Source organism: Oncorhynchus tshawytscha, unplaced genomic scaffold, assembly GCF_018296145.1.
Source record: "Oncorhynchus tshawytscha isolate Ot180627B unplaced genomic scaffold, Otsh_v2.0 Un_contig_1299_pilon_pilon, whole genome shotgun sequence".
Lineage (NCBI taxonomy): Eukaryota > Metazoa > Chordata > Actinopteri > Salmoniformes > Salmonidae > Oncorhynchus > Oncorhynchus tshawytscha.
Window position 1 is genome coordinate 25038 of NW_024608151.1, and position 25878 is coordinate 50915.

Consider the following 25878-nt stretch of genomic DNA (forward strand, 5'->3'; position numbering starts at 1 on the left):
CTGTAACTACCAATTGGAAACCACGAAATTGGGGAGAAAAAGATGTATGAAATAATGTTTGTAAAAAGCTGCATTAGACGTGTCAGGAGACGTCTATAGAAACAGAACCTCTAGTTCTGTGGCGACGTCATGGTGTCTCTTGGGATTTATTGTGACCTTTTTGATTGGTTGATAAAGTCTGCCATATTGTGTGTGTGTGTGTAGGATCCTGTCTTGCCTGATGGAGCACCTGTATACAGAGAAGATGGTGGAGGACTGTGAAAGCAGACTACTGGAGCTGCAGTACTTCATCTCTAGAGACTGGAAGTAAGTCAACCACGACCTCTGACCCCTGACTGAACGCAGACTACTGGAGCTACAGTACTTCATCTCTAGAGACTGGAAGTAAGTCAACCATGACCTCTGACCCCTAACCCCTGACTGAACGCAGACTACTGGAGCTGCAGTACTTCATCTCTCGAGACTGGAAGTAAGTCACCATGACCTCTGACCCCTGACTGTGAAAGCAGACGACTGGAGCTACAGTACTTCATCTCTAGAGACTGGAAGTAAGTCACCATGACCTCTGACCCCTGACTGTGAAAGCAGACGACTGGAGCTACAGTACTTCATCTCTAGAGACTGGAAGTAAGTCAACCAGGACCTCTGACCCCTAACCCCTGACTGTGAATGCAGACTACTGGAGCTCACACTGTCTAACTCTCTACTGCCCCGCCACACTAACTCTCTACTGCCCCCTGTCTGTCGGTCTGACACTCTCTACTGCCCCCTGGCTGTCAGACTGTCTGACACTCTCTACTGACCCCTGGCTGTCAGACTGTCTAACTCTCTACTGCCCCCTGGCTGTCAGGCTGTCTAACTCTCTCTTCCCTCTACCAGACTGGACCCCATCCTGTATAAGAAGTGCCAGGGTGACGCTGCCCGGCTGTGCCACACCCACGGCTGGAATGAGACCAGCGAGCTGATGCCACCTGGTGCCGTGTTCTCGTGCCTCTATCGCCATGCCTACCGCACCGAGGAGCAGGGACGACGGGTGAGAGATTCAGGAGTAGCGAAGATGGACTGGTTCCCATGGTTCCACATTACTACTATGGTAGAACACATGTTGTTGGAGATGGTGGTGAGGAAGATGAGGGTGGTGGTTAGTAATGACAGTGATAGGTGGTAGTGGTGGTGGTTGGTAATGACAGTGGTAGGTGGTAGTGGTGGTGGTTTGTAATGACAGTGGTAGGTGGTAGTGGTGGTGGTTTGTAATGACAGTGGTAGGTGGTAGTGGTGGTGGTTGGTAATGACAGTGGTAGTGGTGTTGGTTGGTAATGATGAAGTGGTAGGTGGTAGTGGTGGTTGGTAATGACAGTGGTAGGTGGTAGTGGTGGTTGGTAATGACAGTGGTAGGTGGTAGTGGTGGTGGTGGTTGGTAATGACAGTGGTAGGTGGTAGTGGTGGTGGTGGTTAGTAATGACAGTGATAGGTGGTAGTGGTGGTGGTGGTTAGTAATGACAGTGATAGGTGGTAGTGGTGGTGGTTGGTAATGACAGTGGTGGTGGTAGTGGTGGTGGTGGTTGGTAATGACAGTGGTGGTGGTGGTAGTGGTGGTGGTTAGTAAATGACAGTGGTGGTGGTAGTGGTGGTGGTGGTGGTTAGTAATGACAGTGGTAGGTGGTAGTGGTGGTGGTTGGTAATGACAGTGGTAGGTGGTAGTGGTGGTGGTGGTTGGTAATGACAGTGGTAGGTGGTAGTGGTGGTGGTTGGTAATGACAGTGGTAGGTGGTAGTGGTGGTGGTGGTTAGTAATGACAGTGGTAGGTGGTAGTGGTGGTTGGTAATGACAGTGGTAGGTGGTAGTGGTGGTGGTGGTTGGTAATGACAGTGGTAGGTGGTAGTGGTGGTGGTTGGTAATGACAGTGGTAGGTGGTGGTGGTGGTGGTTGGTAATGACAGTGGTAGGTGGTAGTGGTGGTGGTGGTTAGTAATGACAGTGGTAGGTGGTGGTGGTGGTGGTTGGTAATGACAGTGGTAGGTGGTAGTGGTGGTGGTGGTTGGTAATGACAGTGGTAGGTGGTGGTGGTTGGTAATGACAGTGGTAGGTGGTGGTGGTGGTGGTGGTTGGTAATGACAGTGGTAGGTGGTTGGTAATGACAGTGGTGGTTGGTCATGACAGTGGTAGGTGGTGGTGGTGGTTGGTAATGACAGTAGTGGTGGTGGTTGGTAATGACAGTGGTAGGTGGTGGTGGGGATTGGTAATGACAGTGGTGGTAGTGGTTGGTAATGACAGTGGTGGTAGTGGTTGGTAATGACAGTGGTGGTAGTGGTTGGTAATGTCAGTTGGTAGTGGTAATGACAGTGACAGTGGTGGTAGTGGTTGGTAATGACAGTGGTGGTAGTGGTTGGTAATGACAGTGGTAGGTGGTAGTGGTTGGTAATGACAGTGGTAGGTGGTAGTGGTTGGTAATGACAGTGGTAGGTGGTAGTGGTGGTGGTTGGTAATGACAGTGGTAGGTGGTGGTGGTGGTGGTTGGTAATGACAGTGGTAGGTGGTAGTGGTGGTGGTGGTTGGTAATGACAGTGGTAGGTGGTAGTGGTGGTGGTGGTTGGTAATGACAGTGGTAGGTGGTAGTGGTGGTGGTAGGTGGTGGTGGTTGGTAATGACAGTGGTAGGTGGTGGTGGTGGTGGTGGTGGTTGGTAATGACAGTGGTAGGTGGTTGGTAATGACAGTGGTGGTTGGTCATGACAGTGGTAGGTGGTGGTGGTGGTTGGTAATGACAGTAGTGGTGGTGGTTGGTAATGACAGTGGTAGGTGGTGGTGGTGATTGGTAATGACAGTGGTGGTAGTGGTTGGTAATGACAGTGGTGGTAGTGGTTGGTAATGACAGTGGTGGTAGTGGTTGGTAATGTCAGTAGTGGTTGGTAATGACAGTGGTGGTAGTGGTTGGTAATGTCAGTAGTGGTTGGTAATGACAGTGGTAGGTGGTAGTGGTTGGTAATGACAGTGGTAGGTGGTAGTGGTTGGTAATGACAGTGGTAGGTGGTGGTGGTTGGTAATGACAGTGGTAGGTGGTGGTAGGTGGTGGTGGTTGGTAATGACAGTGGTAGTGGTGGTGGTTGGTAATGACAGTGGTAGGTGGTAGGTGGTGGTGGTTGTTGGTAATGACAGTGGTAGGTGGTGGTTGGTAATGAGTGGTTGTGGTTGGTAATGACAGAGGTAGGTGGTTGGTAATGAGTGGTAGGTGGTTGGTAATGGTGGTAGGTGGTTGGTAATGACGGTGGTAGGTGGTTGGTAATGACGGTGGTAGGTGGTTGGTAATGACGGTGGTAGGTGGTGGTGGTTGTTGGTAATGACAGTGGTAGGTGGTAATGACGGTGGTAGGTGGTGGTGGTTGTTGGTAATGACAGTGGTAGGTGTTGATGGTGGTGGTTGGTAATGAGTGGTTGTGGTTGGTAATGACAGTGGTAGGTGGTTGGTAATGACAGTGGTAGGTGGTTGGTAATGACAGTGGTAGGTGGTTGGTAATGACAGTGGTAGGTGGTTGTAATGACAGTGGTAGGTGGTTGGTAATGACAGTGGTAGGTGGTTGGTAATGACAGTGGTAGGTGGTTGGTAATGACAGTGGTAGGTGGTTGGTAATGACAGTGGTAGGTGGTTGGTAATGACAGTGGTAGGTGGTTGGTAATGACAGTGGTAGGTGGTTGGTAATGACAGTGGTTGGTAATGACAGTGGTAGGTGGTAGGTGGTTGGTAATGACAGTGTTAGGTGGTGGTTGGTAATGACAGTGGTAAGTGGTGGTAGGTGGTTGGTAATGAGTGGTGGTGTTTGGTAATGACAGTGTAACACACACACACACTGGGGAAGTGGGTGTGTGCGGACAAGTAGGTGGGGGTGGTGGTGGTTGGTAATGACAGTGGTAGGTGGGGGTGGTGGTTGGTAGGTAATGACAGTGGTAGTGGTGGTTGGTAATGACAGTGGGGATTGGTAATGACAGTGGTGGTGGGGATTGGTAATGACAGTGGTAGGTGGTGGTTGGTAATGACAGTGGTAAGTGGTGGTAGGTGGTTGGTAATGAGTGGTGGTGTTTGTAATGACAGTGGTAGGTGGGGGTGGTGGTGGTTGGTAATGACAGTGGTAGGTGGGGGTGGTGGTTGGTAGGTAATGACAGTGGTAGTGGTGGTTGGTAATGACAGTGGGGATTGGTAATGACAGTGGTGGTGGGGATTGGTAATGACAGTGGTAGGTGGTGGTGGGGGTGGTTGGTAATGACAGTGGTAGTGGTGGTTGGTAATGACAGTGGTAGGTGGTGGTGGTTGGTAATGACAGTGGTAGGTGTTGGTGGTTAGTAATGACAGTGGTAGGTGTTGGTGGTTGGTAATGACAGTGGTAGGTGGTGGTGGTTGGTAATGACAGTGCTGGTGGTGGTTGGTAATGACAGTGGTAGGTGGTGGTGGTTGGTGGTTGGTAATGACAGTAATTGTTTTTAAAGCCCCGTTCCTTACTGTGCTGAATCTGATGGACATAAATGGCTATAATATTGTCTGACAAGATCATCCCATCTGATACCTGTGCTGTTATAAATAATGACCTTCCACTGGTATGTGTGTGTGTGTGTGTGTGTGTGTGTTCCCTGTGTGTGTGTGTGTGTTCCCTGTGTGTGTGTGTGTTCCCTGTGTGTGTTGTTTAGCTGTCTCGTGACTGTAAGGTAGAGGTACAGAGGATCCTCCACCAGAGGGCGCTAGATGTGAAACTAGACCCTGATCTCCAGAAGCGCTGTTTGACTGACCTGGGGAAGTGGTGTAGTGACAAGACTGGCACGGGACAGGTAGGTAACACACACACACACACACACTGTTTGACTGACCTGGGGAAGTGGTGGGAGTGACAAGACTGGCACGGGACAGGAGCAGGTTATACACACACACACACTGTTTGACTGACCTGGGGAAGTGGTGTAGTGACAAGACTGGCACGGGGCAGGTAGGTAACACACACACCACACACACTGTTTGACTGACCTGGGGAAGTGGTGTAGTGACAAGACTGGCACGGGACAGGTAGGTTATACACACACACACACATACACACACATACACACACACTGTTTGACTGACCTGGGGAAGTGGTGTACAGCAGCATGTGTTCACAGAGCAGAGGGGGAAGAACAGAGGAGGAACAGCAGCATGTGTTCAGAGCAGAGGGGGAAGAACAGAGGAGGAACAGCAGCATGTGTTCACAGAGCAGAGGGGGAAGAACAGAGGAGGAACAGCAGCATGTGTTCAGAGCAGAGGGGGAAGAACAGAGGAGGAACAGCAGCATGTGTTCAGAGCAGAGGGGGGGAAGAACAGAGGAGGAACAGCAGCATGTGTTCAGAGCAGAGGGGGAAGAACAGAGGAGGAACAGCAGCATGTGTTCAGAGCAGAGGGGGAAGAACAGAGGAGGAACAGCAGCATGTGTTCAGAGCAGAGGGGGGAAGAACAGAGGAGGAACAGCAGCATGTGTTCAGAGCAGAGGGGGAAGAACAGAGGAGGAACAGCAGCATGTGTTCAGAGCAGAGGGGGAAGAACAGAGGAGGAACAGCAGCATGTGTTCAGAGCAGAGGGGGAAGAACAGAGGAGGAACAGCAGCATGTGTTCAGAGCAGAGGGGGGAAGAACAGAGGAGGAACAGCAGCATGTGTTCAGAGCAGAGGGGGAAGAACAGAGGAGGAACAGCAGCATGTGTTCAGAGCAGAGGGGGAAGAACAGAGGAGGAACAGCAGCATGTGTTCAGAGCAGAGGGGGAAGAACAGAGGAGGAACAGCAGCATGTGTTCAGAGCAGAGGGGGAAGAACAGAGGAGGAACAGCAGCATGTGTTCAGAGCAGAGGGGGAAGAACAGAGGAGGAACAGCAGCATGTGTTCAGAGCAGAGGGGGAAGAACAGAGGAGGAACAGCAGCATGTGTTCAGAGCAGAGGGGGAAGAACAGAGAAGGAACAGCAGCATGTGTTCAGAGCAGAGGGGGAAGAACAGAGGAGGAACAGCAGCATGTGTTCAGAGCAGAGGGGGAAGAACAGAGGAGGAACAGCAGCATGTGTTCAGAGCAGAGGGGGAAGAACAGCAGCATGTGTTCAGAGCAGAGGGGGAAGAACAGAGGAGGAACAGCAGCATGTGTTCAGAGCAGAGGGGGGAAGAACAGAGGAGGAACAGCAGCATGTGTTCAGAGCAGAGGGGGGAAGAACAGAGTTTAACAAACAACCTGTGACTGGCTCAACTGTTCTGGGGAACTACAGGACGCTTCATCATTTCAAATAATGTGGCCGGTGATTTGATGGTGTGTGTGACGGCATTGTGATGGTGTGTGTGACGGCATTGTGATGGTGTGGTGATGGTGAGTGTGATGGTATGTGTGATGGTGTGGTGACGGTGTTGTGATGGTGTGTGATGCGTTGTGATGGTGTGGTGATGGTGAGTGTGATGATGTGTGTGTGACGGCGTTGTGATGGTGTGGTGATGGTGAGTGTGATGGATGGTGATGGTGTGGTGATGGTGTGTGTGACGGCATTGTGATGGTGTGTGTGACGGCGTTGTGATGGTGAGTGTGATGGTGTGGTGACGGTGTTGTGAGGGTGTGGTGATGGTGTGCGTAACGGCGTTGTGATGGTGTGTTTGATGGTGTGTGTGACGGTGTTGTGATGGTGTGTGTGAAGGCGTTGTGATGGTGTGGAGATGGTGTGTGTGATGGTGTGTGTGTGACGGTGTTGTGATGGTGTGTGTGACGGTGTTGTGATGGTGTGTGTGATGGTGTGTGTGATGGTGTGTGTGATGGTGTGTGACGGTGTGTGTGACGGTGTGTGTGACGGTGTGTGTGATGGTGTGTGTGATGGTGTGTGACGGTGTGTGTGATGGTGTGTGTGTGATGGTGTGTGTGACGGTGTGTGTGATGGTGTGTGTGATGGTGTGTGTGATGGTGTGTGATGGTGTGTGTGATGGTGTGTGTGATGGTGTGTGTGATGGTGTGTGTGACGGTGTGTGTGACGGTGTGTGTGACGGTGTGTGTGACGGTGTGTGATGGCGTTGTGATGGTGTGTGTGACTGCATTGTGATGGTGTGTGTGATGGTGTGTGACGGTGTGTGTGATGGTGTGTGTGTTCTAGGAGTTGGAGTGTCTGCAGGACCACCTGGAAGACCTGCTGTCAGGGTGTGGAGAGGTGGTGGGCAACCTGACAGAGCTGCAGTCTGAGGTACCACTGTCTGTCTGTCTGTCTTCATGTTGGATGGACTGTGGCTCCAAAATTACCCTGATAAAGATGAGCAAAAAAGACTGGATAAAATAAATTATACAAATACTAAACTATATTATTACTATATTATATAGTATATGTTATATTAGTACTATATAATACTATAGTATTAAAAAATACCTTATTTACATAAGTTTTCAGACCCTTTGCTCTGAGACTCGATATTGAGCTCAGGTCATCCTGTTTCCATTTATCATCCTTGATGTTTCTACAACTTGATTGGAGTCCACCTGTGTTAAGTTCAATTGATTGGACATGATTTGGAAAGACACACACCTGTCTATATGAGGTCCCACAGTTGACAGTGCATGTCAGAGCAAAAACCAAGCCATGAGGTCGACGGAATTGTCCATAGAGCTCAGAGACGACAGGATTGTGTCGAGGCACAGATCTGGGGAAGGGTACCAAAACATTTTTGAAGCTCCTCAAGAACACAGTGGCCTCCATCATTCTTAAATGGAAGAAGTTTGGAACCACCAAGACTCTTCCTAGAGCTGGCCGCCCGGCCAAACTGAGCAATCAGGGGAGAAGGGCCTTGGTCAGGGAGGTGACTAAGAACCCAATGGTCACTCTGACAGAGCTACAGAGTTCCTCTGTGGAGATTGGAGAACCTTCCAGAAGGACAACTATCTCTGCAGCACTTCACCAATCAGGGCTTTATGGTAGTGACCTGATGGAAGCCACTCCTCAGTAAAAGGCACATGACAGCTCGCTTGGAGTTTGCCAGAAGGTACCTAAAGACTCTCAGACTATGACAAACAAGATTCTCTGGTCTGATGAAACCAAGATTGAACTCTTTGGCCTGAATGCCAAGCGTGGTGGTGGCAGCATCATGCTGTGGGGATGTTTTTCAGTGGCAGAGACTGTGAGACTAGTCAGGATCGAGGGAAAGATTAACTGAGCAAAGAGATCCTTGATGAAAACCCGCTCCAGAGCGCTCAGGACCTCAGACTGGGGCGAAGGTTCACCTTCCAACAGGACAACGACCCTAAGCACACAGCCAAGACAACGCAGGAGTGGCTTCGGGACATGTCTCTGAATGTCCTTGAGGGGCCCAGCCAGAGCCCGGACTTGAATCCGATCCAACATCTCTGAAGAGACCTGAAAATAGCTGTGAGGCGTTGCTCCCCATCCAACCTGACAGATCTTGAGAGGATCTGCAGAGAGAAGGAAACCCCCAAATCTGCAAGAGCGTCATACCCAAGAAGACTGGGAGAAACCCCCAAATACAGGTGTGCCAAGCGTCATTCCCAAGAAGACTGGGAGAAACCCCAAATACAGGTGTCTTGTAGCGTCCTACCCAAGAAGACTGGAGGCTATAATTGCTGCTAAAGGTGATTCAACAAAGCACTGAGTAAAGGGTCTGAATACTTATGGAAATGTCATTTTTCAATTTTATAATTTGTAATAAATTTGCTCAAATTTCTTAACCTGTTTGCTTTGTCATTATGGGCTATTGTGTGTAGATTGAGGCAGTATATATGTTTTTGAATCCATTTTAGGATAAGGCTGTAAAGTAACAAACTGTGGAGAAAGTCAAGTGGTCAGAAAACCTTCCTAATGCGCTGTACAGCTCCGTATTTGTGTTATTTATTTTATCCAATCTCATCTTTATCAAGGGTACCAACCATTCTGTATGTGTGATGTCTCTGTATATTACTGTCTCTGGCTGACATGGTCTCTCTGCTGTGACAGGACATTCATATTGAGGCCCTGCTGATCCGGGCCTGTCAGCCTGTCATCCAGTCTCACTGCCATGTAAGTTCCAACAAACAGTTTCAGAACTCTCTCACTCTGCCTGACCTCAGAACAGTTTCTGAACTCTCTCACTCTGCCTGACCTCAGAACAGCTTCTGAACTCTCTCACTCTGCCTGACCTCAGAACAGCTTCAGAACTCTCACTCTGCCTGACCTCAGAACAGTTTCTGAACCTCAGAACAGCTTCTGAACTCTGCCTGACCTCAGAACAGCTTCTGAACTCAGCTCTCTCACTCTGCCTGACCTCAGAACAGCTTCAGAACTCTCACTCTGCCTGACCTCAGAACAGTTTCTGAACTCTCTCTCTGCCTGACCTCAAATCATCAAATCAAATCAAATTTTATTTGTCACATACACATGGTTAGCAGATGTTAATGCGAGTGTAGCGAAATGCTTGTGCTTCTAGTTCCGACAATGCAGTAATAACGAACAAGTAATCTAACAATTCAAAAAAAAAACTACTGTCTTATACACAGTGTAAGGGGATAAAGAATATGTACATAAGGATATATGAATGAGTGATGGTACAGAGCAGCATAGGCAAGATACAGTAGATGATATCGAGTACAGTATATACATATGAGATGAGTATGTAAACCAAGTGGCATAGTTAAAGTGGCTAGTGATACATGTATTACATAAGGATGCAGTCGATGATATAGAGTACAGTATCTACGTATGCATATGAGATGAATAATGTAGGGTAAGTAACATTATATAAGGTAGCATTGTTTAAAGTGGCTAGTGATATATTTACATCATTTCCCATCCATTCCCATTATTAAAGTGGCTGGAGTAGAGTCAGTGTCATTGACAGTGTGTTGGCAGTAGCCACTCAATGTTAGTGGTGGCTGTTTAGTAGTCTGATGGCCTTGAGATAGAAGCTGTTTTTCAGTCTCTCGGTCCCAGCTTTGATGCACCTGTACTGACCTCGCCTTCTGGATGACAGCGGGGTGAACAGGCAGTGGCTCGGGTGGTTGATGTCCTTGATGATCTTTATGGCCTTCCTGTAGCATCGGGTGGTGTAGGTGTCCTGGAGGGCAGGTAGTTTGCCCCCGGTGATGCGTTGTGCAGACCTCACTACCCTCTGGAGAGCCTTACGGTTGAGGGCGGTGCAGTTGCCATACCAGGCGGTGATACAGCCCGCCAGGATGCTCTCGATTGTGCATCTGTAGAAGTTTGTGAGTGCTTTTGGTGACAAGCCGAATTTCTTCAGCCTCCTGAGGTTGAAGAGGCGCTGCTGCGCCTTCCTCACGATGCTGTCTGTGTGAGTGGACCAATTCAGTTTGTCTGTGATGTGTATGCCGAGGAACTTAACTTGCTACCCTCTCCACTACTGTTCCATCGATGTGGATGGGGGTGTTCCCTCTGCTGTTTCCTGAAGTCCACAATCATCTCCTTAGTTTAGTTGACGTTGAGTGTGAGGTTATTTTCCTGACACCACACTCCGAGGGCCCTCACCTCCTCCCTGTAGGCCGTCTCGTCGTTGTTGGTAATCAAGCCTACCACTGTTGTGTCGTCCGCAAACTTGATGATTGAGTTGAGGCGTGCATGGCCACGCAGTCGTGGGTGAACAGGGAGTACAGGAGAGGGCTCAGAACGCACCCTTGTGGGGCCCCAGTGTTGAGGATCAGCGGGGAGGAGATGTTGTTGCCTACCCTCACCACCTGGGGGCGGCCCGTCAGGAAGTCCAGAACCCAGTTGCACAGGGCGGGGTCGAGACCCAGGGTCTCGAGCTTGATGACGAGCTTGGAGGGTACTATGGTGTTGAATGCCGAGCTGTAGTCGATGAACAGCATTCTCACATAGGTATTCCTCTTGTCCAGATGGGTTAGGGCAGTGTGCAGTGTGGTTGAGATTGCATCGTCTGTGGACCTATTTGGGCGGTAAGCAAATTGGAGTGGGTCTAGGGTGTCAGGTAGGGTGGAGGTGATATGGTCCTTGACTAGTCTCTCAAAGCACTTCATGATGACGGATGTGAGTGCTACGGGGCGGTAGTCGTTTAGCTCAGTTACCTTAGCTTTCTTGGGAACAGGAACAATGGTGGCCCTCTTGAAGCATGTGGGAACAGCAGACTGGTATAGGGATTGATTGAATATGTCCGTAAACACACCGGCCAGCTGGTCTGCGCATGCTCTGAGGGCGCGGCTGGGGATGCCGTCTGGGCCTGCAGCCTTGCGAGGGTTAACACGTTTAAATGTCTTACTCACTTCGGCTGCAGTGAAGGAGAGACCGCATGTTTTCGTTGCAGGCCGTGTCAGTGGCACTGTATTGTCCTCAAAGCGGGCAAAAAAGTTATTTAGTCTGCCTGGGAGCAAGACATCCTGGTCCGTGACTGGGCTGGGTTTCTTCCTGTAGTCCGTGATTGACTGTAGACCCTGCCACATGCCTCTTGTGTCTGAGCCGTTGAATTGAGATTCTACTTTGTCTCTGTACTGGCGCTTAGCTTGTTTGATAGCCTTGCGGAGGGAATAGCTGCACTGTTTGTATTCAGCCATGTTACCAGACACCTTGCCCTGATTAAAAGCAGTTGTTCGTGCCTTCAGTTTCACACGAATGCTGCCATCAATCCAAGGTTTCTGGTTTGGGAATGTTTTAATCGTTGCTATGGGAACGACATCTTCAACGCACGTTCAAATGAACTCGCACACCGAATCAGCGTATTCGTCAATGTTGTTGTCTGACGCAATACGAAACATCTCCCAGTCAACGTGATGGAAGCAGTCTTGGAGTGTGGAGTCAGCTTGGTCGGACCAGCGTTGGACAGACCTCAGCGTGGGAGCCTCTTGTTTTAGTTTCTGTCTGTAGGCAGGGATCAACAAAATGGAGTCGTGGTCAGCTTTTCCGAAAGGGGGCGGGGCAGGGCCTTATATGCGTCGCGGAAGTTAGAGTAACAATGATCCAGGGTCTTTCCACCCCTGGTTGCGCAATCGATATGCTGATAAAATTTAGGGAGTCTTGTTTTCAGATTAGCCTTGTTAAAATCCCCAGCTACAATGAATGCAGCCTCCGGATAAATCGTTTCCAGTTTGCAGAGAGTTAAATAAAGTTTGTTCAGAGCCATCGATGTGTCTGCTTGGGGGGGGATATATACGGCTGTGATTATAATCGAAGATATCATATCTCTTGGTAGATAATACGGTCTACATTTGATTGTGAGGAATTCTAAATCAGGTGAACAGAAGGATTTGAGTTCCTGTATGTTTCTTTCATCACACCATGTCACGTTAGTCATAAGGCATACGCCCCCGCCCCTCTTCTTACCAGAAAGATGTTCGTTTCTGTCCGCGCGATGCGTGGAGAAACCCGCTGGCTGCACCGCTTCGGATTGCGTCTCTCCAGTTAGCCATGTTTCCGTGAAGCAGAGAACGTTGCAGTCTCTGATGTCCCTCTGGAATGCTACCCTTGCTCGGATTTCATCAACCTTGTTGTCAAGAGACTGGACATTGGCGAGAAGAATGCTAGGGAGTGGTGCACGATGTGCCCGTCTCCGGAGTCTGACCAGAAGACCGCTTCATTTCCCTAATTTTCTGAGTCGTTTTTTTCGGGTCGCTGCATGTAATCCACTCCGTTACACTGGTTGTAAGGCAGAACACAGGATCCGCATCGCTAAAAAACATATTCTTGGTCGTACTGATGGTGAGTTGACGCTGATCTTATATTCAGTAGTTCTTCTCGGCTGTATGTAATGAAACCTAAGATGACCTGGGGTACTAGTGTAAGAAATAACACGTAAAAAAACAAAAAACTGCATAGTTTCCTAGGAACGCGAAGCGAGGCGGCCATCTCTGTCGGCGCCGGAAGTTGGAATAGCTTCTGAACTCTCTCACTCTGCCTGACCTCAGAACAGTTTCTGAACTCTCTCACTCTGCCTGACCTCAGAACAGCTTCTGAACTCTCTCACTCTGCCTGACCTCAGAACAGCTTCTGAACTCAGCTCTCTCACTCTGCCTGACCTCAGAACAGCTTCTGAACTCTGCCTGACCTCAGAACAGCTTCTCCTCTTTTGGCAAGTCTAAAAACAAGTTATCCCAACAGGGGATGTGATGGAGTGTCTGGTTCAGAACAAACACATCTCTCTCCTCTCTCTCTCCTCTCTCTCTCCTCTCTCCAGGATGTATCTGATAACCAGGTGGATACAGGGGATGTGATGGAGTGTCTGGTTCAGAACAAACACCAGAAGGAGATGAACAGCAAGTGTACCGTAGGAGTAACACACTTCCAGCTGGTGGGTCACTGTCGCTATGACAACACGCACACTGACTCATGTACGCATGTACACACAGCTGGCGGGTCGCTGTTGCTATGACAACACGGACCAAGGAGCTGTTGACCTCACTATGACCCCCCGACTGAACTGAACGCCCTGACTCACACACTCACTATCTCCCTGAATGATCCACATAATCTCACACACACCACACACTCACTATCTCTCTGAATAATCCACATAATCTCACACACACTCACTATCTCTCTGAATGATCCACATAATCTCACACACACCACACACTCACTATCTCTCTGAATAATCCACATAATCTCACACACACTCACTATCTCTCTGAATGATCCACATAATCTCACACACACACCACACACTCATCCTTACCCCAGAGTAAGGGCACCTCCCATAGGATGTGAGGCCACGCAAACTGGTAGGATGTGAGGCCACGCAAACTGGTAGGATGTGAGGCCACCACCGGTGGGTGGTGAGGCCATGTAAACCGGTGGGTGGTGAGGCACAGGTTTATGTGTAGCTGTGTTTGACGACCGGCCGGTGTAGATAATCAACCCAGACTGACTCCATCTCCTCCTCTTCCTCAGATCCAGATGAAGGACTTTCGTTTCTCCTACAAATTCAAGATGGCGTGTAAAGAGGACGTGCTCAAGCTCTGCCCCAACATCAAGAAGAAGTGAGTCAGGATCCGTCCCAATAGCTCCCTATTCCCTATATAGTGTACTACTTATGACCAGTCCCAATGGCTCCATATTCCCTAAATAGAGGTGTGTGTGCCAGACAGCTACAGAGTCATTTCCATTAGCCCTATTACTTTTCATTGGTTGGATCTTCCACTTAATAATTCACCCTCTCTGTGTCTCTCTCTGTGTCTCTCTCTGTGTCTCTCTCTGTGTCTCTCTCTGTGTCTCTCTCTGTGTCTCTCTCTGTGTCTCTGTCTGTCCCACAGGGTGGATGTAGTGATCTGTCTCAGTACTACAGTGAGGAATGACACTCTGCAGGACGTCAAGGAGCAGCGTGTCTCTCTCAAGTGTCGGAAACAACTCAGAGTAGAGGAGCTGGAGATGGTGAGAGCTACAACTCTGTTACAACTCAGAGTAGAGGAGCTGGAGATGGGGAGAGTTACAACTCTGTTACAACCCTGAGTAGAGGACCTGGAGATGGGGAGAGTTACAACTCTGTTACAACTCAGAGTAGAGGAACTGGAGATGGGGTAGAGTTACAACTCAGAGTAGAGGAGCTGGAGATGGGGAGAGTTACAACTCAGAGTAGAGGAGCTGGAGATGGGGAGAGTTACAACTCTGTTACAACCCTGAGTAGAGGACCTGGAGATGGGGAGAGTTACAACTCAGAGTAGAGGAGCTGGAGATGGGGAGTTACAACTCAGAGTAGAGGACCTGGAGATGGGGAGAGTTACAACTCAGAGTAGAGGAGCTGGAGATGGGGAGAGTTACAACTCAGAGTAGAGGACCTGGAGATGGGGAGAGTTACAACTCTGTTACAACTCAGAGTAGAGGAGCTGGAGATGGGGAGAGTTACAACTCTGTTACAACTCAGAGTAGAGGACCTGGAGATGGTGAGAGTTACAACTCTGTTACAACTCAGAGTAGAGGAGCTGGAGATGGGGAGAGTTACAACTCTGTTACAACCCTGAGTAGAGGACCTGGAGATGGGGAGAGTTACAACTCAGAGTAGAGGACCTGGAGATGGGGAGAGTTACAACCCTGAGTAGAGGACCTGGAGATGGGGAGAGTTACAACTCTGTTACAACCCTGAGTAGAGGAGCTGGAGATGGGGAGAGTTACAACTCAGAGTAGAGGAGCTGGAGATGGGGAGAGTTACAACTCTGTTACAACCCTGAGTAGAGACCTGGAGATGGGGAGAGTTACAACTCAGAGTAGAGGACCTGGAGATGGGGAGAGTTACAACTCAGAGTAGAGGACCTGGAGATGGGGAGAGTTACAACCCTGAGTAGAGGACCTGGAGATGGGGAGAGTTACAACTCTGTTACTGAGTAGAGGAGCTGGAGATGGTGAGAGTTACAACTCTGTTACAAGAGAGGAGAGTTACAACTCTGTTACAACTCAGAGTAGAGGACCTGGAGATGGAGAGTTACAACTCTGTTACAACTCAGAGTAGAGGAGAGTTACAACTCTGTTACAACTCAGAGTAGAGGAGCTGGAGATGGGGAGAGTTACAACTCAGAGTAGAGGAGCTGGAGATGGGGAGAGTTACAACTCTGTTACAACCCTGAGTAGAGGAGCTGGAGATGGGGAGAGTTACAACTCAGAGTAGAGGAGCTGGAGATGGGGAGAGTTACAACCCTAGAGGACCTGGAGATGTTACTGTTACTACCCCGAGTAGAGGACCTGGAGATGGGGGAGTTACAACTCTGTTACGAGTAGAGGAAGTTACAACTCTGTTACAACTCAGAGTAGAGGAGCTGGAGATGGGGAGAGATACAACTCTGTTACAACTCAGAGTAGAGGAGAGATACAACTCTGTTACAACTCAGAGTAGAGGAGCTGGAGATGGGGAGAGATACAACTCTGTTACAACTCAGAGTAGAGGAGCTGGAGATGGGGAGATACAACTCAGAGTAGAGGACCTGGAGATGGGGAGAGTTACAACTCTGTTACTAGAGTAGAGGGCCTGGAGATGGGGAGAGTTACAACTCTGTTACAACTCAGAGTAGAGAGAGTTACAACTCTGTTACAACCCTGAGTAGAGGACCTGGAGATGGGGAGAGTTACAACTCTGTTACAACCCTGAGTAGAGGACCTGGAGATGGGGAGAGTTACAACTCTGTTACTACCCCGAGTAGAGGAGCTGGAGATGGGGAGAGTTACAACTCTGTTACAACTCAGAGTAGAGGAGAGTTACAACTCTGTTACAACTCAGAGTAGAGGAGCTGGAGATGGGGAGAGATACAACTCTGTTACAACTCAGAGTAGAGGAGCTGGAGATGGGGAGAGTTACAACTCAGAGTAGAGGACCTGGAGATGGGGAGAGTTACAACTCTGTTACAACCCTGAGTAGAGGACCTGGAGATGGGGAGAGTTACAACTCTGTTACAACTCAGAGTAGAGGAGAGTTACAACTCTGTTACAACCCTGAGTAGAGGACCTGGAGATGGGGAGAGTTACAACCCTGAGTAGAGGACCTGGAGATGGGGAGAGTTACAACTCTGTTACTACCCCGAGTAGAGGAGCTGGAGATGGGGAGAGATACAACTCTGTTACAACTCAGAGTAGAGGAGCTGGAGATGGGGAGAGTTACAACTCTGTTACAACTCAGAGTAGAGGAGCTGGAGATGGGGAGAGTTACAACTGTAGAGGAGCTGGAGATGGGGAGAGTTACAACTCAGAGTAGAGGAGCTGGAGATGGGGAGAGTTACAACTCAGAGTAGAGGAGTTGGAGATGGGGAGAGTTACAACTCAGGGTAGAGGACCTGGAGATGGGGAGAGTTACAACTCTGTTACAACCCTGAGGAGCTGGAGATGGGGAGAGTTACAACTCAGAGTAGAGGACCTGGAGATGGGGAGAGTTACAACTCAGAGTAGAGGAGTTGGAGATGGGGAGAGTTACAACTCAGGGTAGAGGAGCTGGAGATGGGGAGAGTTACAACTCAGAGTAGAGGAGTTGGAGATGGGGAGAGTTACAACTCAGGGTAGAGGACCTGGAGATGGGGAGAGTTACAACTCTGTTACAACCCTGAGTAGAGGACCTGGAGATGGGGAGAGTTACAACTCAGAGTAGAGGAGTTGGAGATGGGGAGAGTTACAACTCAGGGTAGAGGAGCTGGAGATGGGGAGAGTTACAACTCAGGGTAGAGGAGCTGGAGATGGGGAGAGTTACAACTCAGGGTAGAGGAGCTGGAGATGGGGAGAGTTACAACTCAGGGTAGAGGAGCTGGAGATGGGGAGAGTTACAACTCAGGGTAGAGGACCTGGAGATGGGGAGAGTTACAACTCTGTTACAACCCTGAGTAGAGGACCTGGAGATGGGGAGAGTTACAACTCAGAGTAGAGGAGTTGGAGATGGGGAGAGTTACAACTCAGGGTAGAGGACCTGGAGATGGGGAGAGTTACAACTCTGTTACAACCCTGAGTAGAGGACCTGGAGATGGGGAGAGTTACAACTCTGTTACAACCCTGAGTAGAGGACCTGGAGATGGGGAGAGTTACAACTCAGAGTAGAGGACCTGGAGATGGGGAGAGTTACAACCCTGAGTAGAGGACCTGGAGATGGGGAGAGTTACAACTCTGTTACTACCCAGAGTAGAGGAGCTGGAGATGGTGAGAGTTACAACTCTGTTACAACTCAGAGTAGAGGAGCTGGAGATGGGGAGAGTTACAACTCTGTTACAACCCTGAGTAGAGGACCTGGAGATGGGGAGAGTTACAACTCAGAGTAGAGGACCTGGAGATGGGGAGAGTTACAACTCAGAGTAGAGGACCTGGAGATGGGGAGAGTTACAACCCTGAGTAGAGGACCTGGAGATGGGGAGAGTTACAACTCTGTTACTACCCCGAGTAGAGGAGCTGGAGATGGTGAGTTACAACTCTGTTACAACTCAGAGTAGAGGAGAGTTACAACTCTGTTACAACTCAGAGTAGAGGAACTGGAGATGGGGTAGAGTTACAACTCAGAGTAGAGGAGCTGGAGATGGGGAGAGTTACAACTCAGAGTAGAGGAGCTGGAGATGGGGAGAGTTACAACTCAGAGTAGAGGAGCTGGAGATGGGGAGAGTTACAACCCTGAGTAGAGGACCTGGAGATGGGGAGAGTTACAACTCTGTTACTACCCCGAGTAGAGGAGCTGGAGATGGTGAGAGTTACAACTCTGTTACAACTCAGAGTAGAGGAGAGTTACAACTCTGTTACAACTCAGAGTAGAGGAGCTGGAGATGGGGAGAGTTACAACTCTGTTACAACTCAGAGTAGAGGAGCTGGAGATGGGGAGAGTTACAACTCTGTTACAACTCAGAGTAGAGGACCTGGAGATGGGGAGAGTTACAACTCTGTTACAACTCAGAGTAGAGGAGCTGGAGATGGGGAGAGTTACAACCCTGAGTAGAGGACCTGGAGATGGGGAGAGTTACAACTCTGTTACTACCCCGAGTAGAGGACCTGAGATGGGGAGAGTTACAACTCTGTTACGGTAGAGGAGAGTTACAACTCTGTTACAACTCAGAGTAGAGGAGCTGGAGATGGGGAGAGATACAACTCTGTTACAACTCAGAGTAGAGGAGAGATACAACTCTGTTACAACTCAGAGTAGAGGAGCTGGAGATGGGGAGAGATACAACTCTGTTACAACTCAGAGTAGAGGAGCTGGAGATGGGGAGATACAACTCAGAGTAGAGGACCTGGAGATGGGGAGAGTTACAACTCTGTTACTACCCCGAGTAGAGGGCCTGGAGATGGGGAGAGTTACAACTCTGTTACAACTCAGAGTAGAGGAGAGTTACAACTCTGTTACAACCCTGAGTAGAGGACCTGGAGATGGGGAGAGTTACAACTCAGAGTAGAGGACCTGGAGATGGGGAGAGTTACAACCCTGAGTAGAGGACCTGGAGATGGGGAGAGTTACAACTCTGTTACTAGAGTAGAGGAGCTGGAGATGGGGAGAGATACAACTCTGTTACAACTCAGAGTAGAGGAGCTGGAGATGGGGAGAGTTACAACTCTGTTACAACTCAGAGTAGAGGAGCTGGAGATGGGGAGAGTTACAACTCAGAGTAGAGGAGCTGGAGATGGGGAGAGTTACAACTCAGAGTAGAGGAGCTGGAGATGGGGAGAGTTACAACTCAAAGTAGAGGAGTTGGAGATGGGGAGAGTTACAACTCAGGGTAGAGGACCTGGAGATGGGGAGAGTTACAACTCTGTTACAACCCTGAGTAGAGGAGCTGGAGATGGGGAGAGTTACAACTCAGAGTAGAGGACCTGGAGATGGGGAGAGTTACAACTCAGAGTAGAGGAGTTGGAGATGGGGAGAGTTACAACTCAGGGTAGAGGAGCTGGAGATGGGGAGAGTTACAACTCAGAGTAGAGGAGTTGGAGATGGGGAGAGTTACAACTCAGGGTAGAGGACCTGGAGATGGGGAGAGTTACAACTCTGTTACAACCCTGAGTAGAGGAGCTGGAGATGGGGAGAGTTACAACTCAGAGTAGAGGACCTGGAGATGGGGAGCGTTACAACTCAGAGTAGAGGAGTTGGAGATGGGGAGAGTTACAACTCAGGGTAGAGGAGCTGGAGATGGGGAGAGTTACAACTCAGGGTAGAGGAGCTGGAGATGGGGGAGTTACAACTCAGAGTAGAGGACCTGGAGATGGGGAGAGTTACAACTCAGAGTAGAGGAGCTGGAGATGGGGAGAGTTACAACTCAGAGTAGAGGACCTGGAGATGGGGAGAGTTACAACTCTGTTACAACCCTGAGTAGAGGACCTGGAGATGGGGAGAGTTACAACTCTGTTACAACCCTGAGTAGAGGACCTGGAGATGGGGAGAGTTACAACTCAGAGTAGAGGAGCTGGAGATGGGGAGAGTTACAACCCTGAGTAGAGGACCTGGAGATGGTGAGAGTTACAACTCTGTTACAACTCAGAGTAGAGGAGCTGGAGATGGGGAGAGATACAACTCTGTTACAACTCAGAGTAGAGGAGCTGGAGATGGGGAGAGTTACAACTCAGAGTAGAGGAGCTGGAGATGGGGAGAGTTACAACTCAGAGTAGAGGAGCTGGAGATGGGGAGAGTTACAACTCAGGGTAGAGGACCTGGAGATGGGGAGAGTTACAACTCAGAGTAGAGGAGTTGGAGATGGGGAGAGTTACAACTCAGGGTAGAGGACCTGGAGATGGGGAGAGTTACAACTCAGAGTAGAGGAGCTGGAGATGGGGAGAGTTACAACTCTGTTACAACTCAGAGTAGAGGAGCTGGAGATGGGGAGAGTTACAACTCTGTTACAACCCTGAATAGAGGACCTGGAGATGGGGAGAGTTACAACTCTGTCTGTTATTTGTTTACCTGCTTGTGTTGGTTCGATACACCCCTGGTCAGCTACACTTAAACCCCTGAGGCCTTATTAGGCCTGACCAAGCTGTTGAACAGTATTTAACTCATTTGTCAGCTCAAGTCATCTCTGGTGACCATCCTGCCAGGTTAGCTGCAGGGAACTGGTGACCATCCTGCCAGGTTAGCTGCAGGGAACTGGAGACCATCCTGCCCGGTTAGCTGCAGGGAACTGGTGACCATCCTGCCAGGTTAGCTGCAGGGAACTGGAGACCATCCTGCCAGGTTAGCTGCAGGGAACTGGAGACCATCCTGCCAGGTTAGCTGCAGGGAACTGGAGACCATCCTGCCAGGTTAGCTGCAGGGAACTGGAGACCATCCTGCCAGGTTAGCTGCAGGGAACTGGAGACCATCCTGCCAGGTTAGCTGCAGGGAACTGGAGACCATCCTGCCAGGTTAGCTGCAGGGAACTGGAGACCAGTAAGACCCAGCATTAGTAGGACAGACATGCCGTTAGCTGTAGGGAACTGGAGACCATCCTGCCAGGTTAGCTGCAGGGAACTGGAGACCATCCTGCCAGGTTAGCTGCAGGGAACTGGAGACCATTAAGACCCCACATTAGTAGGACAGACATGCCGTCCTATTTATTCATGGTCAACTATTCATATCAAACACATTTGGTAAATACATCATTTTTCTCTTCTCTCTCTCACATGTTTCTCCTCTCCTTCCTCTCTCTCCTCTCCTCTCCTTTCTCTCTCCTCCTCTCCTCTCTCTCTCCACCTCTCCTGTCCTTTCTTTCTCCTCTCCTTTCTCTCTCCCCCTCCTCTCCTTTCTTTCTCGTCTCTCCTCCCTCCTCTCCCTCCTGTCCTTTCTCTCTCCTCCTCCTCTCCCTCCTGTCCTTTCTTTCTCTCTCTCCTCCCTCCTCTCCTTTCTTTCTCGTCTCTCTCCCTCCCTCCTTTCTTCTCTCTCCCTCCCTCCCCTCCCTCCTCTCCTTTCTTTCTCGTCTCTCCTCCCTCCTCTCCTTTCTCTCTCGTCTCTCCTCCCTCCTCTCCTTTCTCTCTCCCTCCCTCCTCTCCTTTCTTTCTCGTCTCTCCTCCCTCTCCTTTCTTTCTCGTCTCTCCTCCCTCCTCTCCTTTCTCTCTCGTCTCTCCTCCCTCCTCTCCTTTCTCTCTCCTCCCTCCTCTCCTTTCTTTCTCGTCTCTCCTCCCTCTCCTTTCTTTCTCTCTCTCCCTCCCTCCTCTCCTTTCTCTCTCCTCCCTCCTCTCCTTTCTCTCTCCTCCCCTCCTCTCCTTTCTCTCTCCTCCCCCCTCCTCTCCTTTCTCTCTCCTCCTCCCCTCCTCTCCTCTCCTCTCTCTCTTTCTCCCTCCTCTCCTCTCTCTCTCCTCCCCTCCTCTCCTTTCTCTCTCCTCCCCTCCTCTCCTTTCTCTCTCCTCCCCTCCCTCTCCTTTCTCTCTCCTCCCCTCCTCTCCTTTCTCTCTCCTCCCCTCCTCTCCTTTCTCCTCTCTCTGCAGTCAGAGGATATTCGTCTGGAACCTGAGTTGTATGACGTGTGTAAGACGGACATCGGGCGGCTCTGCTCCAACGTGGTGTTCGGTAACGCTCAGATGATGGAGTGTTTAAAGGAGAGGAAGAAGCAGCTGTCTCAGCAGTGTCACCAGAGGGTGTTTAAACTACAGGAGGGAGAGATGCTGGATCCAGAACTGGACTACCAGCTCATGAGGGTCTGCAAGCAGATGATTAAGGTGAGGGGGACGCCCCCGTGTGGCTGTGGTGAGGGGGGGACGCCCCCGTGTGGCTGTGGTGAGGGGGGGACGCCCCCGTGTGGCTGTGGTGAGGGGGACGCCCCGTGTGGCTGTGGTGAGGGGGACGCCCCGTGTGGCTGTGGTGAGGGGGACGCCCCGTGTGGCTGTGGTGAGGGGGGGACGCCCGTGTGGCTGTGGTGAGGAGGGGGGGCCCCCGTGTGGCTGGTGAGGGGGACAATCTCTGTGTGACTGGTGAGGGGGCCTGTTCCCTCTACCTATCTTTAACTTGTCTCTGTCCCTCCTGTCCTCGCTCTGTCCCTCCTGAACTCCCTCCCTCTCTGTCCCTCCTGTCCTCCCTCTCTCTCTGTCCCTCCTGTCCTCTCTCTCTCTGTCCCTCCTGTCCTCTCTCTCTCCCCCTGTCCTCCCCCTCTCTCTGTCCCTCCTGTCCACCCTCTCTCTCTCTGTCCCCCTGTCCTCTCTGTCCCTCCTGTCCTCTCTCTCTCTCTGTCCCCCTGTCCTCTCTCTCTCTGTCCCTCCTGTCCTCTCTGTCCCTCCTGTCCTGTCTGTCCTCTCTCTCTGTCCCTCCTGTCCTGTCTGTCCTCTCTCTGTCTGTCCTCTCTCTCTGTCTCTCCTGTCCTCTCTCTGTCCCTCCTGTCCTCTCTGTCCCTCCTGTCCTCTCTGTCTGTCCTCTCTCTCCATGTGTCAGCGGTTCTGTACAGATGTGGATGCTAAGAACATGCTGCAGTGTCTGAAACAGAACAAGAACTCTGAACTGATGGATCCCAAGTGTAAACAGATGATCACCAAGAGACAGATCACACAGAACACAGGTAAAACACACTGTCACACACACACTCTCACACACACACACACACACACACACACACACACACACACACACACTCTCACACAGAACACAGGTAAAACACACTCTCACACACACACACTCTCACACAGAACACAGGTAACACACACTGTCACACACACACACACTCTCACACAGAACACAGGTAACACACACTGTCACACACACACAGAACACAGGTAACACACACTGTCACACAGAACACACACACTCTCACAGAACACAGGTAACACACACTGTACCACACACACACACACTCTCACAGAACACAGGTAACACACACTGTACCACACACACACACTCTCACACAGAACACAGGTACACACACACACACACTCTCACACAGATCACAGGTAAACACACACACACTCTCACACAGACACACACACACACACACACACACAGAACACAGGTAAAACACACACTCTCACACACACACACACTCACACAGAACACAGGTAAAACACACTCTCTCACACACACACACTCTCACACAGAACACAGGTAAACACACTCTCACACACACACTCTCACACAGAACACAGGTAACACACACTGTACCACACACACACTCTCACACAGAACACAGGTAACACACACTGTCACACAGAACACACACTCTCACACAGAACACAGGTAACACACACTGTCACACAGAACACACACTCTCACACAGAACACAGGTAACACACACTGTCACACAGAACACACACTCTCACACAGAACACAGGTAACACACACTGTCACACAGAACACACACTCTCACACAGAACACAGGTAAAACACACTCTTCACACACACACTCTCACACAGAACACAGGTAAAACACACTCTCTCACACACACACTCTCACACAGAACACAGGTAAAACACACTCTCTCACACACACACACTCTCACACAGAACACAGGTAAAACACACTCTCTCACACACACTCTCACACAGAACACAGGTAACACACACTCTCTCACACACACTCTCACACAGAACACAGGTAACACACACTCTCTCACACACACTCTCACACAGAACACAGGTAACACACACTCTCTCACACACACTCTCACACAGAACACAGGTAAAAACACAGGTCTCACACTGTCACACACACACACACACTCTCACACAGAACACAGGTAACACACACTGTCACACACACACACACACTCTCACACAGAACACAGGTAACACACACACTCTCACAGTGAGCACAGGTAATACACACACACTCACAGTGAACACTGTGATGGGATCACCTGTTACCTCTAATAGATGGACCACCTGTTACCTCTAATAGATGGGACCACCTGTTACCTCTAATAGATGGACCACCTGTTACCTCTAATAGATGGACCACCTGTTACCTCTAATAGATGGACCACCTGTTACCTCTAATAGATGGACCACCTGTTACCTCTAATAGATGGACCACCTGTTACCTCTAATAGATGGGACCACCTGTTACCTCTAGTAGATGGGTTACCTCTAATAGATGGACCACCTGTTACCTCTAATAGATGGACCACCTGTTACCTCTAATAGATGGACCACCTGTTACCTCTAATAGATGGACCACCTGTTACCTCTAATAGATGGACCACCTGTTACCTCTAATAGATGGACCACCTGTTACCTCTAATAGATGGGACCACCTGTTACCTCTAATAGATGGACCACCTGTTACCTCTAATAGATGGACCACCTGTTACCTCTAATAGATGGACCACCTGTTACCTCTAATAGATGGACCACCTGTTACCTCTAATAGATGGACCACCTGTTACCTCTAATAGATGGACCACCTGTTACCTCTAATAGATGGGACTACCTGTTACCTCTAATAGATGGGACTACCTGTTACCTCTAATAGATGGGACTACCTGTTACCTCTAATAGATGGACCACCTGTTACCTCTAATAGATGGACCACCTGTTACCTCTAATAGATGGACCACCTGTTACCTCTAATAGATGGGACCATCTCCTCGCCTGCTTCTCAAGTCTTGGAGGAGTTGGTCTAAGGTCCCTCCCCTTGGATCTTCTTCTCCATGGGTTTTGAGAAGCAGGCGAGGAAAGAGGATGCAAGGAATGGAGAGAAAAGGAATTGGGTCAGAGCCCATGTCATGTGGAACCGGGTCAGAGCCCATGTCATGTGGAACCGGGTCAGAGCCCATGTCATGTGGAACCGGTCAGAGCCCATGTCATGTGGAACCGGGTCAGAGCCCATGTCATGTGGAACCGGGTCAGAGCCCATGTCATGTGGAACCGGGTCAGAGCCCATGTCATGTGGAACCGGGTCAGAGCCCATGTCATGTGGAACCGGGTCAGAGCCCATGTCATGTGGAACCGGGTCAGATCCCATGTCAGGTGGACTCGGGTCAGATCCCATGTCAGGTGAACCCGGGTCAGATCCCATGTCAGGTGAACCCGGGTCAGATCCCATGTCAGGTGGACCCGGGTCAGAGCCCATGTCAGGTGGACCCGGGTCAGGTGGACCTGGGTCATGTGGACCCGTATGTATTTCTGATATTTCTGGTTGTCTTCCTCTCTCTCAGACTACAGGTTGAACCCAATATTGAGAAAGGCCTGTAAGGCAGACATCCCTAAATTCTGTCAGCCAATCCTGAACAAGGCCAGTGATGACAGTGAACTGGAGGGCCAGGTGATTGGTTGCCTGAAGCTGAAATACGCCGACCAGCGTCTGTCTCCAGACTGTGAGGACCAGATCAGAGTGATTCTTCAGGAGTCGGCGCTGGACTACAGACTGGACCCCCAGCTACAGATCCACTGTGCTGAGGAGGGAGAGTGTTAATATAGACTGGTGTTAATATAGACTGGACTGGACCCCAGCTACAGATCCACTGTGCTGAGGAGGTGAGGAGTGTTAATATAGACTGGACCCCAGCTACAGATCCACTGTGCTGAGGAGGTGAGGAGTGTTAATATAGACTGGACCCCCAGCTACAGATCCACTGAGGAGGTGAGGAGT

At 50.0% G+C, this 25878-nt stretch overlaps 1 protein-coding gene across 1 annotated transcript in view; it reads left to right on the forward strand.

Annotated features, from left to right (window-relative positions):
* Positions 1-25683, forward strand: part of LOC121843309 (Golgi apparatus protein 1-like) — a gene marked incomplete at both ends in the record, with an annotated part of 44631 nt that extends 18948 nt beyond the window's left edge. Inside the window, 11 exons of the mRNA XM_042312905.1 lie at positions 205-306; positions 880-1033; positions 4674-4811; positions 7121-7207; positions 8963-9025; positions 13140-13253; positions 13853-13941; positions 14215-14332; positions 21794-22024; positions 22731-22854; positions 25445-25683. Coding sequence (XP_042168839.1) covers positions 205-306; positions 880-1033; positions 4674-4811; positions 7121-7207; positions 8963-9025; positions 13140-13253; positions 13853-13941; positions 14215-14332; positions 21794-22024; positions 22731-22854; positions 25445-25683 — 1459 coding nt within the window. The remainder of the gene's footprint in view (positions 1-204; positions 307-879; positions 1034-4673; positions 4812-7120; positions 7208-8962; positions 9026-13139; positions 13254-13852; positions 13942-14214; positions 14333-21793; positions 22025-22730; positions 22855-25444) is intronic.
* Between the last annotated feature and the right edge of the window lie 195 nt (positions 25684-25878).